Source organism: Phocoena sinus, chromosome 8 (assembly GCF_008692025.1).
Source record: "Phocoena sinus isolate mPhoSin1 chromosome 8, mPhoSin1.pri, whole genome shotgun sequence".
Taxonomy (NCBI): domain Eukaryota; kingdom Metazoa; phylum Chordata; class Mammalia; order Artiodactyla; family Phocoenidae; genus Phocoena; species Phocoena sinus.
This window is the reverse complement of record NC_045770.1, coordinates 47,331,015-47,351,307: the sequence shown is the minus strand read 5'-3', so window position 1 is coordinate 47,351,307 and position 20,293 is coordinate 47,331,015. Positions and strand designations below refer to the sequence as shown.

At 38.2% G+C, this 20,293-nt stretch overlaps 2 protein-coding genes across 6 annotated transcripts; one reads left to right on the top strand and one right to left on the bottom strand.

Moving 5' to 3' along the window:
• The first annotated feature begins 1,334 nt into the window (after positions 1-1,334).
• TMEM126A (transmembrane protein 126A) lies at positions 1,335-10,997 on the top strand. 2 transcript variants are annotated; one of them, XM_032639976.1, is made up of 5 exons: positions 1,335-1,458; positions 3,487-3,582; positions 6,901-7,094; positions 8,258-8,372; positions 8,995-10,997. In XM_032639976.1, the coding sequence occupies exons 2-5, from the start codon at positions 3,494-3,496 to the stop codon at positions 9,185-9,187; spliced, it is 591 nt and encodes a 196-aa protein (XP_032495867.1). In that variant the 5' UTR covers positions 1,335-1,458; positions 3,487-3,493; the 3' UTR covers positions 9,188-10,997. The 2 variants fall into 2 exon arrangements, with proteins under 2 accessions (XP_032495867.1, XP_032495866.1); XM_032639975.1 differs by having other exon boundaries at positions 1,340-1,493.
• A 2,295-nt stretch (positions 10,998-13,292) lies between these two features.
• CREBZF (CREB/ATF bZIP transcription factor) lies at positions 13,293-18,802 on the bottom strand. Of its 4 annotated transcripts, XM_032639972.1 has the most exons (4): positions 17,425-18,747; positions 17,137-17,214; positions 15,990-16,058; positions 13,293-14,241 (listed from the first exon to the last, which is right to left on the bottom strand). In XM_032639972.1, the coding sequence occupies exons 1-2, from the start codon at positions 18,480-18,482 to the stop codon at positions 17,199-17,201; spliced, it is 1,074 nt and encodes a 357-aa protein (XP_032495863.1). In that variant the 5' UTR covers positions 18,483-18,747; the 3' UTR covers positions 13,293-14,241; positions 15,990-16,058; positions 17,137-17,198. The 4 variants fall into 4 exon arrangements, with proteins under 4 accessions (XP_032495863.1, XP_032495865.1, XP_032495862.1 ...); XM_032639974.1 differs by having other exon boundaries at positions 17,137-18,802; XM_032639971.1 differs by having other exon boundaries at positions 13,353-16,058.
• Between the last annotated feature and the right edge of the window lie 1,491 nt (positions 18,803-20,293).

Below are 20,293 nucleotides of genomic sequence, written 5' to 3'. Positions count from 1 at the left end.
TTCAAAATTAGCTTCAAACCATTTAAAATTAAATTGGAATAAGAGTATAAAATGGAGTGTTAGGGGGGAAAAGATATTCTCACACATACACACACACACGTTAGAATCTAAAAAGCTGGTTTTCCCAAACTTTCTCCTCATTTACCTCGGAAACTTTCCGATTGGGATGTACGCTGACTTTCCACCTCAGAATATGAGGACCTGTTTTTATTTTCTGGTTCGTTGACAAGCCACAATTTTGACATCAGATAAATCTCTCTCAGCGAAGGAGTGGGGGTAGCGGAGTCTTCTCCTGATCACCTCTTCTATGAAGTTTTCCCCGTTTATCTTTTTTTTTTTTTTTTGCGGTACACGGGCCTCTCACTGTTGTGGCCTCTCCCGTTGCGGAGCACAGGCTCCGGACGCGCAGGCTCAGCGGCCATGGCTCATGGGCCTAGCCGCCCTGCTGGATGTGGGATCCTCCGGGACCGGGGCACGAACACGTGTCCCCTACATCGGCAGGCGGACTCCCAACCACTGCGCCACCAGGGAAGCCCCCCCGCCCTTTATCTTGAATACCACTTTCTCCCTAGATAAAGCTCAACGATTTTCCAAGCAGCCTTGGTAGGATCCTCACAACTTTACAAAATAATTAATGAGACTGTTTCCCCTCCTGCTTTATAAGTGAGGAAAGAGGCTGCGAAGGGGAGACCTGAAACAGAGGTCTCCAGAGGTTTGGTCCAAGACTTTGATTCTCAATTGTCCTGACTGATGGATCCGCAAGACTCCTTTGCTCTCTAAACAGTTTTTCTTTCGTCTCATTCACCTAATCATCCTTTTATAAGCAATACTCTACAGGGGCCCACAGATCCTCAGAAAAAAACAAGCTCCTGCTTGCTCTTGAGGTGCTCAGATTATGGTGGCACAATCAACCAAATCGTAACATGGCACAAGGAGCTCAAGGTCCAAGGGAGAATATACTATCGATGAAGCAAAGAAATCTCAGGTACTTTTAGACTTCTTTTTAACTGAGTACCTATCTCGTACGCCAAGGGTTGTGCAGCTTTTATATATCCCAAGTCAATACACGAAGTATAATGTACTGGCCAGGAAGTTTTAAGTAACATACCTAAGGTAGATTTTCAACGAATGGGGCAGGTTTAAGATCACTCAATTTTCATCCGGAAATTCCACAATTTTCTGCAGTCTCTATCCTGAGGCGTGGATAGGCTGTAACCAGTACCCTCCTCGGTCTCCAAACCTCATTGCTGCGCGGCACAGCACCTCCCACTGCTAGAAGGCCCTTGAGCGCAACCTCGGTCCTGGAATCCCAATCAGCGGCCCGGCAGCGACCCAGTGCCCGCCTTGGGCCGTGTCACGTGGCAGCCAAGATGGCTGCGCCCGGGCGACTTGAGCGAAGGTTGGAGTGAGCACTCGCGTGGCTGATGGAGGCAGTGACTGCTGGGAGGAGAGCGTAAGGTACCGGCATTCCGGGTAAAAGGGTGCAGTAAAAGGCGAGTATCAAGAGAAGCACAGCGTGGTGACATGCTGTTCAACCGCAGCGTGGGAATGAGATCCCGGGACTGAGTCGCAAGTGGAGGAGGGGAATCGGTTCTACCGCACCGAATCGGTCCCTACACTTTCCACCCTAGGAAAAAAGATCTTGTATTTAAATTAAGCCTACAGGGGGCAAAAAAAAGCCTGTGCTTGAATTTAATGCCGGGTTTACTGCCAATTTACAGGGTGACCTTGGCCTAATTTAATTTTCAGAGGCCCCACTTTCCTCATTTGTCTATCTCGGGAGCTATCTTGAAGATAGCTAGTGCAAAAGCCTTTTGAAATGTTTGTAATATTTAAACGTGGCACTGTCTTTGATAGGGATTTATTATTAACCGGGATACAATGGCCTACTGCGGGCTGCCAGATCAGAACTTTTACCGAATTAAGGGTGACTTTTAATAGCGACACCTTAGAAATGGCTAGTTCACAGAACCAGGAACCTCACCAATATGCAGAGCACAGAACAGAAAACTAGTGATAGCATTAGGCTGGACTTTCTGATGTAACGGTATTTCAGACATATACACTATACACTTTATATATACTGAATTTGATTACTTGTTTTTATCTCTCTCTCCACCACACCCCCAACCCCCCAACATAAAATTATTCAAAGTTCCTGTAAGGCAGAGATCTTAACGTTATTGTAACCAAGGCCCTCAAAAAGTTTGAGTCCGGGAAACCCAGACGTAAATTTCTAAGCCTGCATTGTACTACTTATGTTAACTTTAAGTTTAGGGATATGAAATTCAGTGTACTGAATATTTTCCAAGCCATCTAATGGCTACCCAGTAAATATTTGTTAAATTAGTGTTATAAATTAATCTTGTAGCAAATGAATAGTGAACCAAGAAAATTAAATTTGAGTCATGTTGTCTGTTCTTTCTGAACTTTTTGATTTTCGTAACTCTGCTACCCTGAAATCTTATTTAATGAGCTAAATCTTCAGGCTAAGATTAATCATTCACCCATTCCCTTAATCTTTTATTCACCTGAACTAGCGCAGAGATCAACAAACTACCTGCCTGTGGGCCAGACGAAGCCTATCGCTTGTTTCTTTACGGCCAGCCAAAATGTTTTATATATATATATATATATATATATATATATATATATATTTTTTTTTTTTTTTTTTTTTTTTTTTTTTAAGTATTCGACAAAAGACCATTATGTGACCCGCAAAGCCTAAGATGTTTACCATCTGGCCCTTTTAGAGAAGTTTGCTGACCTCTGCTCTAGGGTGTACCTAGATGTGAAATTGCTGAGTGTGTGTCTTCTACTTATTAAGTACCAAATTCTTTTCCAAAGTGGTTGTACCTATGCTTCCACCAGCAGCACATGAGTTTCAGTTACCCCACATTCTTGCCAGTAATTGAAATTTAATTTCTATTTTCCTGATTATAGTGGTTAAGCATATTTTCATATTTATTGTCTGTTTTGACTATTCTCTTTGTGAAGTGCCTGTTCAAACATTTTGTCAGTTTTTCTATTGGTTGGTTGCCTTTTTCTTATTGATTTGTACTATTCAATACTTTACATATTCTGGGTACCAACTACTCCTTGTCAGTTACATTGCAAACATTTTCTCCCCAACTGGCTTATCTTTATGTATCTGTAAATGAACACCAAGGTCATTTTAATTGGTTAATATTAGTTTAATATTAGCTTTATGTGTTTATGGTTAGTGCTGTTTGCAAATTTACAATATTTTTAAGGGTTACAAAGATATTCTGTATTTTCCTATAAGCTTTATGTGTTGTCTTCCATGTTCTGGTTTCTATTTCATAGAATTGTGGGGGTTTTTTGGGGGGTGTCTAATGCATTAATTTTCAGATTATGAAATAAAGCTATGGCTGCTTCTTTTAAAAATTAAATATTATGGTCTTCCAAAGGCTTTTTATAAGCTCTATAGATACACATTATTGAAAAATGACATTTTAATTTAAGGCTCAAGATGGAAAATCATAAACCAGATGGTACTGTCAAGAAGAACTTATTTGAAATCATAACCAGAAAAATTAACCAACTTCCAGAAGCAGAAAGGTACGATCCCTTCTTAATTAAAAAATTCTTTTATCAGGTGGACTTTCATCATTGATTCATCTCAAATTTATTTGGTTTGAATATAAACATAGAATGTCAGAAGGAAATTGAGTTTTTTTTATTACGTTGATGAGAACACCAAGGCTCAGAGAGATTAGCCATTTTCCTTTAAGTCAAGGCTAAAATTCATTTCTCCCAGTTTTTCCATCTGGCTTACAGTATAGGCAGATGTATATATTTATGGAATAATTTAAATAACAAACCTTTAAACTGTCTTCTTTCTCAATTCATTTCTATCATTACACTTACTAGTCTAAGAGAGTGCCATGTAACACACATAACTAGACAAGGAATGTCAGAGAAATGGGATCATGGCTAAAAGATCTTTAAGATATTATTAAATTTATATAGGAAACATACTGATCTTTGAAGACAACGCTGAGTGAACTCCAGTACTCTCCCACAAAATGTTCTTCAGGCAGCCTCTCTAATATTCCATTTAAACTGAAAATCTGAGACCAAAAAGGATGAAGAAGAGTCAGCCTGGGGAGGAGGAAGGAATGGCATATGCCTAGGCCACAGAGAGCAACGAGTTAGTCATATTTGAGGAACCAGTGTTACTAAAGTACAAGGGAAGTGGGCATAAGGTTGAAGGAACAGGAGGAGTTTTAAGCAGGGAATGATCCAGCTAACATTTCCAAAGAACATTACAGTTGCTTTTTGGAAAGCAGATTTAAGGTAGCGAGAAAAGGAAGAAGACCAGTAGGAAAAACTGCATAGTAATCCTGGTGAGTGGTGGTGGCAGATGAAGTGAAAAAAGGATGGATTGAATACATTTTGGAAGTATAATCTTACTATCTTGCACAAATTCCAATCTTGCTGACACCAAGCTCACAAGGAAGAACCCATAAACCAAGGGCAGTAATAAGATGTATATCCAGCCTCCCTTTCCCCCACCACAAACACACAGTGTACATCGTTTTTTGTTATTGTTTCCCAGAGGTAAACGAAACTTTTTAAGCAAATAAAAGACATGTGCCCATGTTTTCCAGCCAGTAAGGTAGGAAAGCCAGGAAGAATAGAGATGTGACAGCCTTGAAGAGAAGCAAGCAGGCTGTGTTACTGGGACTTTCCCAAATTAGAAATAGTAATCAATGGGGAAGTAATCTGGAACTGCAAAGTAAGCTTTAATTTGGAATAAACTGCTTTTGAACAGTGGCACCTAAACAGGGCAGATGACAGCATCTCATCTTTGTTCGCTATTTTTCCTCTGCTTCTATTTTATCCATCCTAGTTCTCCTAAGTTTGAATCCTCATTTCTTGCATTACCAATTTAGATATGTTTAATAGTTATTTGAAAAGTTCTTAAATGTATGAAACTTTAGTATCAAACACTTCACTTTTTAATCTACAAAATAATTTCATGTGCCATCTATTTCATTGCCACTTGTTATTTCTGGTCTTATATTTCATTTGTTAGTTCATGTATCTAGTTACTTTATGGGTATTATCTTGCCAAAAAATCTTGAGTTCACGTTTCTAATTGTATAGGCACTTTTTGGGAACACTGACTGGCAATGGGGCTGCTAGATAATAACAATTTTGTATTGAATTATTAACTGAACAATGTGACTTTAAGCCACAGGAAATTAAAATCTGGTTGGGAGACAGCAAACGTTGCTATTCAGATTCCAGTTACACTCGTTATATTTAGGTACTTATTTATGTAATTTTTAATAATATTTAACATTAATATATCAACATATTACAATGTATATAATTATATATATAATAATATTACAATGTATATAATATGTAATATATATGGGCATTTGTTCCTATGACTAAAAATGAAGATAATACATATTTCACAGTATTGTTATGAAGATAAAATAAAAATATTTTAGAGGAAGTGCTCGAGTTTCCCATTCCCTTGGCTCCCACAAGAATACACAGGTCTTTTCACATTCATGTGTTTTGTTGTTTGGTAGCTCTCTAGGCCCTCATCACAATTTAAAAATTGTCTTATGTACCCTAAGTTTCTAAACTGCCTCCCTTGTACTAACATTACCATTTTAATACTTTTGTTATACTGGGTTGATCAAAATGTTTGTTCGCATTTTTCATGGAAAAATCCGAACGAACTTTTTGGCCAATCCAATATATCAAGTTTACGTATCTTTCATTCTCCAATAATAAACTATGAAAACACCGAAGATAATTTTTTGTGCCTTCATCACCAAGTCTGCGGCATGCAATAAGTGCTCAATGATTGAATGACAAGTACCATTGTGATTGCAAAGTGACAGGTAAGAAAAGTAGTACCTTATACAATGTAGAAAGCTCAATTAGGAATTCCTAGAAAACCTGTCTTGAGTGTTAACCATAGAAGTTAGAGGGGATATTGTGTGTGGCTAGTTTGGCTAATTAAGAGTAATGAGAAAATTAAGAGGTTGACACCTGTGTTATAGGAAGCAAAGCAGATGGTAAAGAAGTGATAGGCTGAAGGCTTTGAATTGGATACTTTCAATATTCAGCAGTTTTAGTTTTTTTCCCCAAAACTAAAGAATGCATAGAACATGCATTTTAAATCTCATACATGCCTTCCTTAAAAGCCAGTTCTACCACTTACTATCCCAAAACATCAATTTTTTCTTATTTCAATGAGCTCTTATAAAAAGTACCTAGCATAGAGGATCCCTTAAATGTTAGTACGCATCCTCCACCCCCTAATCCTAACTCTAATGCTTCAAGGAAGAGTAAAAGGAAACATCAATTTCACCTTATTGAATGCCTTCTGTGTGCCAGGTGCTGTTGAAACCAAGATATTTATATCTTTGTATCCACTGTCTTCAAGTTGTTTACAGGCTAGTTAGGAAGCCTGACAGGTAAATCTGTGATAAGCTAATACCACCTTATAATGTGTTTTGCTACAGAAATAAGTATTGGGTATTGTGGGAGCCTAGAGAGGCATCCAAGTCAGACTCTTCAGAAGCTCTTCCCTGCTATATACTTGGTGGGGGGATGGTGGAATTTCCATACCAATATTCTTTGCAAATTCCCACAATACATTTAGCAAAACTAAATGTACCACTGTATCCTTGAAGTGTTGACCAGATTCAAAGCCTTTTAGAATAAAACTCTGTATGAAAAACAATGATTTTAAAAGGTTTTTGTTTTATGGAGCTATAAGATATAAATGTTGGATCCTGTTAATCCTAAAGTCCTGATAAGTTCTGTAACATATGCCAGAATTGTTGGAGAGCTAACACACGCAATACAGCCAAAAACAGTTACTGTTTTTTCTCACCGACTCAGGAATCTGCTTGAAAATGGATCAACATATATTGGACTTAATGCTGCCCTCTGTGGCCTAATAGCAAATAGTCTCTTTCGACGCATCCTACATGTGACACAGGCTCCTGTAGCTGCTGGCTTACCAATGGCAGTGATCCCATTTTTGATGGCACACGTATCTTACAAAGGTTTTGTAAGTTTACCTTTGAATACAGGTAAATTCTGTTTCACTGTCACCAACAAGTTTGCTTTGGTATATGTACATTATTTGCACCTTACATTAATCCTTAAATAATTGTAGCAATTGGCTATATGCTGTAATACAGTCACTGCTTGGATAAGACTGAACCTTGCTAGCCTCTCTATGTAAAGCAGCAATTAATTCAGATTAGCATGGTCTACCAAACAAGTAAAATATATACACAGTAATTCTAAATACTTTCCTTTATCTAACTTCTCTCTCCTACAGTGTTTAGTAAGAAATATTTGGAAACTTTATTTTTTTTTAAATGCTGACTGCCTTAATTTTTAAAAAATTATAGAATTTTCTTAAGGGGGAGAAAATTTTTATGGGAACAAGACTCTTTATCTTGTTCCCATAAAAATCACTAAATCTCTAAAAGCCCTAAATGTGTATATGTGCAATAGTTATCAAATACATGGAGACTTGATTTCCTTTGGACAGTTCACCATATTTGCTCAGTACTCCAAGCATAGGTAAATCATGAAAGAATTTCTGATTAATAATTAAAAAAAAATTATTACCATAGGTGGTAGTAGGGAGGCAGTCCATTTAAATTCTCTTAAGTGCTACTTCAGATTTGTTTAAATTAGGTGAGTACTTGCTTGAATCCCCAAGATCAGTGTGGAAAGAATTTTTATGTGCAGGGAAACCTATTGCACAATAAGCTGAACAGAATGAGTGAAAACATAGGTTAGCGTAGCTTTCTATTTTTAATACCTTGTACTAATCTGGAAATGAATAAACAATTTTATAAAAATGAAATCACACTGCATAATGTAAAAATGTAAGATAAATCAAATTGTTAAATTTCCCATGGGTTTAAAAAGTTTCTTAAAGACAAAAATATTAGCTCAGGTTTGTTAATACATGCGCAAAAAGCTAGAAGCAGTGCAAACTGAGTATTATATTCAAGTTCAAAACAAATTAGGGAATTTTCCCTAAGATGGCTTTATCAGTTATTCCTGGCTGTTTTAGATTATCCATATGTGTAATTATACCTTTTAACATGCCTTGTAGAAATGCATTTGCTGTATTACTGCCTGAAAATTGAGTATCTGTGATACATAAAAGAGGACCTTGCATTCTTTAAATGTTTGCTTGACTATTCATTTGCAGAACTAATTTATTTCCTAGGTGATTTACATTGTGAAACCTGTACCATAACACGAGGTGGACTGGTTGGTCTTGTTTTTGGTGGCCTGTACCCTGTTTTCTTGGCTATCCCTGTGAATGGTGGCCTAGCAGCCAGGTAGGATTGCTTTCCATAATTATCGAAAAACTTTAGTAATATATATAAATGATTGCCTAGAAAATGCAAACTTTAAAACAGCAAGTACATTTTCTATTTTTAAGGGAATGTTACCTGTTTGACTTGAAAGAGTTAACAAGACTTGTTTTTTCTAGGTAATCAAAGAATACTTCTCAAGAATTTGAAAACACTTCTAGAAATTTATCACACTACCTCTTGGGTGTGTAGTTCAGGTTCTTAGCTTTATATATTGAATACTAGCTACAAAGCTACAAAAAGTACTGTGACTAGCATGAAAACTACATTATATGCATAATGTTCTTAGGGTTTGAGTACTTCCTCTAAAAGAAAATTCCATCAGAAAATGTCTCGCTATAAGCCAAAATAATTCAGTTATTCTCTGATGAACTCTTGTACCAAGCAATCTATACTATATGAGCTTCCAGAGGTGAAACGGAGAAAAGGACAGTTTTTATGACTAATAGACATTGAAGAGAATAGCATTACCTCAGTCTTTACCTAAGCTAGTTTTAAGACTTCTGGAATTAATATGTATTGTACACAGATTGGCCACTTGATACAACTGTCTTTTCTAGTGAACTGTCTCAATGTTTTCTTACAGGTATAACTCAGCCCTGCTACCCGAGAAAGGAAACATCTTAAATTACTGGATTAGGATTTCTAAGCCTGTCTTTAGAAAGATGTTATTTCCCATTTTGCTCCAGACTGGGTTTGCAGCATACCTTGGGTCTAGACAATATAAACTACTTATAAAGGCTCTTCAGTTACCTGAACCTGACCTAGAAATTCAGTGATGGTTAAGCAAATCTGTACACAAAAATAAAACTGTAAAAATAACCTACATCTAAGTATGAATAAATAAGACTTGTAATTTATCACATGAGGTACAATTCTGGGATCTACAACAAAAGGCTGAATGAATTATTCAACACTACCCACTTAGCCAAGAGCCTACTTCTCTAGTGTTCCCAATACCGTCTCTCCCACATTGCTTGCTCTACTCCTTTACATTAGGCAGTTTGGTCTGTAACAGGGAAAAAAACCACACAGCAGTTTTCACTGAAAACCTCAAAGAATCCAAACAGGAATGAAAATGGCAGGGGCCAGGGTGGGGAGTATCAATATACTACAGAAACGTTACACTTCGTTTTCTCAATTCACTGTTTCCATAGGTATTGTTCTTTCATAGAATCTTAGAACATATTTAAAAACATTCCTTACAGAGGGAACAATTCCCAGGATTCTTCACAGATGATTATTCAGGCTCAGCTTGAGCTGTCCTAATGATAGTTACCTACTTCAAAAGTCATCTTATTTATATCATTGGAAAGCTGTACTCATAAGATTAAGGTAAATTCTATCTTTGAAGCTTTCATCTAGTGTGGTATAGTTCTTTAGAAGCACATAGACCTGAGCCATTTTTTTTGGCTGTATGATGCTAAGCAAGTTAACTGATCTCTCTGGCCCTCAGTTTCCTCATCAGTAACCTCACTCAAGATTGGTATCATATATGTAAGTTGACTTAACATAGCACCTGTCATCAGGCACTCAAATTTGAGGTAGCCATAGTCTTCCTATTGTTTCTGGTTTTGTTTTTTGAAATATCCTAGGTCTATTCCTCAATTCCTAAGATAGATCATTTAAATTTTTGAAATGATCTATTGTGTTTCCCTTCCTAAGAGTTTTCATCTCAGTTCTTGAAACCATTTTCTCATGTAACAGCATCTAAATCAGCATTGGCCAACAAAACTTTCTGTAATGATGAGCAAATATTTTATATATGACTGATATGTTAGCACTAGCCATATGTGGCTACTGAGCACCCAAAATTTGACTAGTGCACCTGAATAACTGAATCTTTTATTTTAATTAATTTAAATAGTTTAGCCACAAGTGGATAATAGCCTCAGTATTACACAATGCAGAGCTAGACCAACACTTTCTTATGAAACAAGCCAGTCATACCAAACAATATTTGTGTCATCCAAGACCACATTCACAAGCATCTTAACTATTCTTTTCAAATATAGTGATGTATCTGTTAAATAATCTTATGCTACTTAAAATTATATGAAAGGATTTAGCCTGTCACCTAAAAAAGGCAGCTCTGAGAGTGGGGCAGGCTTTCAGTGGCCCTTAAAGAAAGCAGTGCAGCCAAAGATGTAAAATTCAATTAATAAAATACAAGGGAATTCCCTGGCAGTCCAGTGGTTAGGACCCCACACTTTCACTGCTGAGGGCGCAGGTTCAATCCCTGGTCGGGGAAGTAGAATCACGCAAGCCACGTGGCGAGGTCAAAAAAAAAAAAAAAAAATTGAAACATTATAAAACAAAATTCCCTATCAAACTATGTTTGATTAAAAAAATGATCCCAATTATCAGACAAAAGAATCTGTATTTTACTGTGGATATTCTCTGGGTTATAAAATTAAGGCTGATTTTTCTTTTCATTCTGATTCCTTTCTGGATAATCCCAGCTTTCTGAAATGAATATGCTTTACCTTTACAACTAGGAAAAACATATATAAAAGGCAAAAAAAACCCCAAAAAACTTTATTTTACAAGCTAAAATACCATGATAAAGCTGTCTGACCCAAAATTATACATTTTATGTGTGTGCTGTCATTTTTATTTAAAGCAGAGTTCTACTTATCACAGTAAAAAAAAAAAAAGAATTAAAATTCCTAACTTCAAAAATAAGAAACCCAAATTACTGAATTAGACTCCTTTAAAAAGAGAGAATGGTGTGATGAACTTAGATAATTCAAAACCCACTGATATTACTAAATGGATAATTTAGCGCAAATTGTTTCCTTACTTAAACACTCCCACCGTACTTACTCCCTAGCATACCATCTATAAACATACAAAAATTTACAATGGTTTCTGCAACCAAAAACGATTTCTAACATCTGTCTTCTACCATATTTTTCTTAAATCATCTTCCCAGTTAGTAGAAATGGGCAACATAAGCCAAAGAACATGTTACTTTAAACCTGTTGCTACAAATGTACTTTACCAAAACTTTTGGTCAGGGGGCAAATTTGTGCGAGCCTGCTGTGATCTGCATTACAATTTAAGGAAACAGTCATTTTTAGCTAAGACCTGAAGAACACTGCCTCAGTCAGGAAAATAGTTTATTTCAATTCTGTCACAGTAAACAAACTATTTATACCTGTCTTTCAAAATTTATTCTGTGCAGTTACTTGGCTTTAAAAAAGAAGGTTCATGTTATACTATACTTAAATTAAGATATTAATTTGTAAACCCCAGACTATGGTACACTAGAAGCCAGAGGGGTTTGACCTCAGTGGGTAAAAAGGAAACAATTTTTTTTTTTTTTTTGGGCTCACTGTTGCGGCCTCTCCCGTTGCGGAGCACAGGCTCCGGACGCGCAGGCTCAGCGGCCATGGCTCACGGGCCCAGCCGCTCGGCGGCATGTGGTATCCTCCCGGACCGGGGCACAAACCCGTGTCCCCTGCATCTGCAGGCGGACTGTCAACCACTGTGCCACCAGGGAAGCCCAGGAAACAGAATTTGATGGCACATTTTAAAGGAAGTTGGGCCACCAATAAAATTCAAATCTGTACATGTTAACAGCTACACGAATGTTCAAAACACCAAGTGACTAGATTTTTAAATTAGATTAACTGAAAATTGAGCAAAAGATGAATTTCAGCAAATTTGGGGTCAAGAAAACTACAAAAAATTGGGAATTCCCTGGCGGTCCAGTGGTTAGGACTCCACACTTCCACTGCAAAGGGCCCGGGTTCATTCCCTGGTTCAGGAAGTAAGATCCCACAAGCCACGTGGCATGGCCAAACAAAAACTACAAAAAATTATGAAAGCCCACTGTGACCCGGTTTCTTTTTAAAAAGTGGGGAAAACGGCTAACTAAGAAATCCTGAATGTACAAATTGGGGAAAGGTAAAAAAACTAGGAATAAAAACGCTATGAGTAACCAAAGCAACGAACAGGGCAACTTTCTTTTAACCTTTATCTTTAAAAAATACTTTTCCTCTAATATTACAGGATTTATTGCTAACGATAAAGTAATTTACTTTCTGAATAAAATTTAAATTATCTCCAGTTTAATTTTCCTGTACTTTAAAACTGCATGTAAATGACCACTTGCAGTCTAGGTCAGAGCTCTGAGCTCAGTCTGGTATTATAAGACAATAGGGAGTGACTGGCAGAGAGTATTAAGGTATTCAAGTTCAAACATGTAAAAAGTACTGTGCTGGCCAAACAAACACTTTACAAGTTTCTAATGGAGGACCTCCCCTTTGTGATCCCTGGCTTAAATGGTAACTACCTGGTTTCTCAACAAAAACCAGTACAGTAAAATATAAAAATATAACCATTTGGGAAGGTCTCAAAACTTTGTATTGATAGCCTGGGGAAAAAAACTAAACACTTGAAAATATTTTACTACCTATTCAACCTTAAATAGTCGTAAGATTGTTTAGCTTAAAGGCATACCTCCAAAATACTGAACTAGGTAATCACATACTTTAAAAGGTAATGACTCATTATCAGTGAATTATCCACTCCATTCTATCAAAGCAGTAGTTATAGTCACCAAATAGTGTTGATGCCTACCTGATTTTGGTTACAATACAACCAGCTGTACTGTTCATACTGTAGGAGCATCCATCAATCACATAAGCATAAGCCACTGGGAATGCGCTTTGCTGCCTGGCATCAGAGACACTGAATACACTTACAAGAAACTGAATGGATTTAATAAATTTTTTGTATCACCATACAATAACCAAACTGTATAGTTATTGTGATGAATCATTCTGGAAAGAAGATTAAGAGCCTATCTCCTACCCCCTCCCACTTCTATCATCTGCACACTTCCCAAATGAGTCAGTAAGATAAAATGACTCAGTCTAGACCAGGTGAAAGAATGTATTAACATAATCCAACAAAAATGAAATAAAACAACCAGAGTTTTGAGTGTTTTTTCACACTTGTAATGAACTGGAAAAATGTTTCAATTAAGTAAAACAACCATATTCCATGAAAAAAGCCACTCCCATCATCCAGAATACTAAAGCCCTTACATACTAGAGAAATTTTAATATAAAACAGTAGAAACTAGTATACCATTCATTAGAAACCTCAAAATATTTTTAATAAGTCCTCGGAGAAAGCTCAAGAAGCCAAAAACCTCAGAATCCACACATCTTGGCATTACCCTGAATCGCAATTAACTACCCACACATTTAATCATAATCAATTTTTCAAAGATATACAGACAAATCAATGCATCTATTTAAAAAGACTACTCTTTAAAGACTTTACATTAACTTTTATATTCTACTCAGCAACGTCTGTCTGTACTTCAGATTAGTTCTCATGTTCCAGGAAATAAATACAAACTCATTATATGCCTGTGATCACTGATGGCCTGTTTATGTAATTCTACTCCACTAAATCTAATTCCACAGAATGTGCGCTTGATTATGTAAAGAATCTAATATTCCTTGATGAAATACTATCATTCTCTTCTCCAATGGTTGCAATTTTTAAAAGGTATGCAAAGAACTGAGTATCACTCCCATGAAAGACAAAAATAAGTATAATTTTGTTCCAAAATTAACTTTGTCTCATGTATTTCTATTAAGTCTTTCAAGGATTCCAGAGAATCTTTTCATATCTCCATTTCTGGAAAGTGAAATCAGTATAGAAGTAATTTGGGAACTTGAAAATGGCATTCATTTTTTTTCAGCAGATGCCAAATTTCTGACCGACATGGCTCCCACAATTACTTTGTTACCATCAGTCCAGTCAGTTAACAGGTTGTAGGAAAAGATTCGTTTTTGCAGACACTGCTAAGCTGTTTAAAGAGAAGAGAGAGAGATTAATTTAGTGATTATCAAATGCACAAATATTTAAAATATTTCGAACACTTTTTGTCGGATTATATCAGAGGTGTGACTACATTTTAACAAACGTGGACTTTTTAGTTAGGTTTGGTCAAGGAAGTGCAGAAACATTAAGTCAATATGATGTGTTAGTTCAATTAATGTATAAATTCCTGTCACCATCGGAAGACAAACATTAAAAGCTACATCTTTAGTACTTGCTGTATCATTTTGCCACAGAGGCACAATTAGGAAAAAAAATTTAAAAAAAAAAAGATTCCCCAAACACTAAATTGCTTTCATCCATTACAGTAAATAGAGCCAAACCTGAAAATTTCTAAATCCATATTATATTCCAGAAATCTCCTTTATCCAACTACTAATCATTCAGAACACAATTTTCTAAAAATAGTAAGACAACAGTTTCATATTAATAACTTTTTTAATTAACAAGTAGTGAATAGGACACTTTAAGATATTGTTTACTACATACTGAAATAAACATATCTGTTGTAAATTCAGAAACCCAAACATTTACAGTAAAATATGTTTACACATAAATATGACCAAATTTATTTAAAGCCCCTGTTAGATAGGTCCTAAATACATGCAATACCATGTAAAAACAAGACCATGACGTTGATGCAAAAAATGACAAAATCACTAATTTACCAAAATTAGAAAAAAAAGAGAATGAGATGGAAACTAAGAAAAGACAGTTAAAACAGAAGCAACCTAACAAAGCAGCTTTTAAAATAGTCGATACTAATCTCCATTTTCAAAAGTTCTTAATCAAGTATTTCCAAAAACTGCCATTTATAAAATGACATTCTAAAAATCTATACTTGGAATGTCAAATCATCCCAATTCAGAAAGCTTTGACTACTGTTTCTCCCCAGCCCCAAACTTCAAATAATGCAGGAAAATCATTGACGTTAGGAAGAAAATATTCCAAGGGAATGGTATAATTTTTAGAAAAACGCACTTACTGCTTCCAGAACCTTTTAAGACCCACAGCATTAACAACAATCATTTTTCCTATTTTCATCCGTTATTTTCTAATGTCATGTTAGAGATGAATAAATTATTTGAGCCCATGACTGAAAGATCAACAAACCTGGTTTTATTATGACACCATATTTTTGTCATTGGTACTGCACAAAATTATATACAAAGAAATATATACAAAATGTTCAAGTATTAATTAACTTTCAATTCAAGGCTTCTGTTTCAAAAAGCTACATTAACATATTCCATAAAGATAGCACAAATTAGTCATTTCAAATAACTTTTCCAACTACTTTTGGTTTTTATATATATTTATATATATAATTCAGTAGGCACTAAAAATCCATGCAGCTGCATTGTGAGGGGCTTGCTCCTGCACTTAGGTATAAGCAGGTTCATCACTCCAGGTTGTGAGTTTGGCTACTATCCATTCATGCTCAAGTGCAGTAGATGATTTTACAAAATATGCTGTAATGCACTGGAAACCAGAGACCAAGTTAGGTCTCAAAAGTGTATTATCTAGTAACAAAACATTTACAGTTCTGCAAGAACAAGTTTCCATTTTCATAACCAAATAACAACAAAATAAAACATTTTATATGTAAGTTAACTTACATCTTTGGACTGCTGGAAAATACTTTTTAATTATGAACATTTTAAAATAAAAGCAGAAGCCCTGATATTACCTCTTTTTCCTCATTTCTTATACTACCTTTTAAAATAAAGCAGGAAATGTGGCCAGCAGCTGGTCCCGTCTCTTCTGCCCCAACAGCTGTATCCACTTTAGCACAAAGAAAAACAAGGATGCTAAATACGTATATACTTTATCAAACAGTGATGTTTCACAAAGAATTTCTTAATGTCTCTTACACTGAAAGACACTGTGACTCAATCTATACAACTGGACAATAGATAATAGAGTACTTCAAAGGAAGACTATGTCCCAACTTTGGAAAAAGTGTCAATTGTGTCATTAAGTCACTCAATTTTAAAACTTACTTTTAAATAGGACAAATACCCTTGAAATATGGAGAATAAGATTCTTTGTGAAGCCTCACTTTACACGTTTTCATTCACATTTCATAACCTTCAATATCTAATCATACATAAATTTAACCTAAAATTTTAATACAACAAAAATAAAGGTGTTCAACAATTTATTCATACTCAGTGATAGGGTAAATCACTGTGCTGGTCCTCAAAGAAACATTTCATTAACCATTCTTATTCTTCCTTTAAGTAACTTAACACAGGAGTCTGATATGCATGTTAATTTCCAACTTCTCTAATGGTGAGATATAAAAATCTATTAATCTGAATAGATTGTATATCTAGATCTATGAAAACTAAAAGGCATTCGTGATATTTAAGAGATTTCTGTCATCTCCACAAAATAACTATCACATTTGTGTATGCCCCAAGTACTTATTGTCAACCTCTGAAAAGTTGCTCTAAAACTGGAATTCCAATTTGCACCTTGTACAACTCGGAACTTCCATTCAACTTCACCTGTGTCACTTTCTCCAAACTGTATCTCTATTAGCAGCTTTCAGTGTACAGTTGGAACCGATGTCATCCAAGGCCATGTCCACACTGGGGACAGAAGAGCTAGGTACACGCAAGTCTGAACAAGGGGACACATTAACAGCTATTTCAACCAGAAGAAGCAACTTGAATACAATATTGACCAGCACAAGTCTGTTTCCAGGGTGGACAGGGCCCAAATTAGATTCCCCTCCCACCTTCCAAAAAACAAAAGAAAAAAAAAAATCACACACACACACACAAATTGAGATGTTGCCCATTAAAGTAGACTAAGCAGCAGAGCATGAGCGTTACGTGAAGAGATGGATCCTTACCAGGTTGTGAGGCGGGAACGACTGTTCTGTAACCCCTACAACGGAGCCTGGCAGGAAGGAAATCACCTAAAAAAGAAACTGTCAGAGAGATTTAATAGTGACATGTTATCATTAGGAGTTGGTTACAGTGTCACATTCATGCTTTTAGCTAAACACTTAAAGATTCAATATTACTTTTTTTCCTCCTCTGAAATGTGTCCAGTGAAGATGTCCCACTAAGGTGTTTTACATGGTGTAAGGGAGTTGAAAGGGGTAAACGCGGATAAAGAGCAGATTACTTGACCCTACATTTTAAGAGAAGACGACGCCTTCCGGGCGCACGCCGAGCAGAACTCCACCGACACCTTATCCTTGTCCACATGAAGACACACTCCTCCGGCTGAGTCGTCCTCTTCCAGCAGGTCCTGCTGCTGCTTACCCACGGGCAGAGCGTAGTCATGGTCACCGGCGGGCGAGTCTCTGAAGAGCGAGGTGGTCAGCCGCAGTCCCACGCCGCTCAGCCGGCTCAGCAAGCGAGCCAGTCCGGTCTCGTTGGCTAAGACGGCCCGTAGGTAGCGACTCTCCTCCTGCAGTGCTTGTACGCGCTTTCCCAGCTCCCGATTCTCGGCCCGCAGCTCCTGGTTCTCGGCTGCCAGACACCGTACTCGACTCTCCAGCCCCATCACGTACTCCTTCTTCTTCAGCCGATTGAGACGGGCAGCAGCCGCCGCCGCCTTCCGGGGACTCTTTGTCGCCGCCTGGTTGTTGTCGTTGCCGCTGCTGCCGCCGCCTCCTCCCGGGGACTTTCTCCGCCTCTTTTCGCCGCCGCCACTGTCACTGCCGCTGCTGCAGCCTCCGATGCCGTTTAACAGCCTCTGCAGCAGGTCAGAAAAGCGCTGCATCTCGGCAGCCGCGGCCTCGTCGTCGTCGTCCCCTCTCCACAGGCCGCCGCTATCCGAGCCTCCGCCGGACGAGGAGAGAGGCCCGGGAGAGTTGAGCCCGGGCTCCAGATGCCAGTCTGGTTGCCGGGGGTCCAGCAGATCCGCCAGTTCCAGGCCGGACAGAAAGTCCATGTCCTCCGTCTCCTCCCCGGGGACGCTGGCGATAGCCTCCTCCTCCATCTCCTCGGGCGAGGGCGCGCGCGCGGCCACGATGCCGCGGCCCCCCCTCCCGGCGTCCGACTCGCCCTCGTCGCCGCGCGGCTGTTTGCGGTCGGGAGACCCGGCCGCCGCCGTCCCCTCGTCCTCCGCTGCCGCCCGGGACAAGTCCGGGGGCAGCGAGCAGGTCGCGACCGGCGCCGGGCTCTCGCTGCGGGTTGGGGAGTCGCTGCCCGAGGCCGCCAGCAGTTTGGTCAGGCTATGCCTCATGGGGCCCGACGGCGGGCCCACGTAGGCCCCGGCCCCTCAGACCGGGCCTCGCTGGTCCCAAGGACCCAGAGCGGGTAGCCGGGCAGCAGGCCAGAACGAAATGAAGAGGAAGGTCCGAGTCGCCTCCCGCCCCACTTGGCTGGTCGACCCCCCGCGCCGGGGCGGGGTCGGGGGGCGGCGGAGGGAAGAGAGATGGAAGCGGCGAGGCCCAACGATGACTCGACCGCGCCACCCAGACAACGGCCTGGCCGGAAGTCAGTCGATCTCGTTCCAGCCCCTCCCACCGCATTTCGCGCTCCACCGGGCTCTAGTATCGCGAGAGTTCGAATGAGGTCTGGAGCTGGAGTAGCTCCAGATCTCCAGTGATGTCATAGTAACAGCGGCAAAAATAACAACAAACCTGGGAATTATTGAAAAAGTGGTCGGCCCTCACTTCTCAATACTCTGTATTCTAGCTTCCACCTCCAGTGAAGCCAGTATCGCTCAGAATTGATCTTTTAGATACCTAATTTTTGAATAATCTTCGTTATCCTGGAACTTAAGACTGCTGATCAGATTCTTCTTGGAATTGCTCCTTTCCCCATTCGCTATATCACAAGATCTTTTCACTCAAACACTTATAGAGTACTAGAAGAAAAAAGAGGTGAATAAGTCATTCATATGTAATTTAATTTTTCCAAGTTTTTATTACAAAAATTTCCAAATATACAGAATATGTAAAAGAATATTACAGTATCCACTCTAATTCAACAATAGTACCCAATACCCAGACTCAACAATTCAACAATTAACATTTTGCCATATATGCTTTATCTGTATATAAGTGTTTGTAAAACATTTTTTTTTTTGCAGAATCATCCCAAAGTTGCAGACAAGACACACCACCCAAACGTGCTGCAGTATGCACCTCTAAAAATAAGAACATTCTATTTCATAGTCATAATACTATTATCAGGTCTTGAGAAAATTAACAATCTTGCTAATATCTATTACCCATACCATATTCAAATTTGGTCAGCTTTCCTCAAAAATCATCTTTTATAGCAGATATGTTCTTTTGAACCAGGATCCAATCATGGCTCACTTATTGCATTCGATTGTTTTTTCCCGCATTTGTCAAACTAGAGTAGTCCCTTCCACGTTTTAGTTTTTCTTAATATTGGCTTTCTGAAGAGACAAGGTCAGTTGTCTTGAAAAATGCACCACATTCTGGATTTGTCTGTTTCCTCATGGTGTTATTTTGTTCCTCTAGTCCCACAAGGTATTTCAAATTTGAAGCAGTTCACAAATACATTAGAATATAGTGAAACAACTCAAATTTTTACAGAGCAAGGCCAGTGAAAATACAGATGAAATAGGAAGATAAGGAGTTCTGAAAGGAGGAAAAGTTTGTATTATAATAGGATGGACATAAAATCTTACACAATTCCTCAAGTTGAGCTAACAATAGACTAAGCTTCCTGGTAACCCAAACAAATAAACTTTCCTTTATTTGCTTATGAGTAAAGTATACATGAATTCCTCAACTACTTTTCCAGTTCTCATGTCTTAAAGAAACTTCTCTATGGGATACTGAATAAAGTAACAGATAGCCTCACCAATAGCTACCTTTATATGGCTGTTTCTTAGAACGATAGAAAGCAAGTTCCAGGAAAGCTAGACACTGATAGGTTCCAATTTTCCAGAACAGCACCTGGCACAGGAGAGGCTTCGATAAATATTTGTTGAATGAATGAATGAAGAAGGTCTCCAACTTTTAGCTGAAGGCATTACACAAAGCTCAACTAAATGAAAACAATTCTTCAAGGGGC

Excerpts from the sequence above, each read along its gene's own strand:
- TMEM126A (XM_032639976.1), top strand. The coding sequence starts at position 3,494 with ATGGAAAATCATAAACCAGATGGTACTGTCAAGAAGAACTTATTTGAA. Across the intron at positions 7,095-8,257 it reads AAGTTTACCTTTGAATACAG|GTGATTTACATTGTGAAACC; the intron begins GTAAATTCTGTT and ends TTTATTTCCTAG. Across the intron at positions 8,373-8,994 it reads AATGGTGGCCTAGCAGCCAG|GTATAACTCAGCCCTGCTAC; the intron begins GTAGGATTGCTT and ends GTTTTCTTACAG.
- CREBZF (XM_032639972.1), bottom strand. The coding sequence starts at position 18,482 with ATGAGGCATAGCCTGACCAAACTGCTGGCGGCCTCGGGCAGCGACTCC.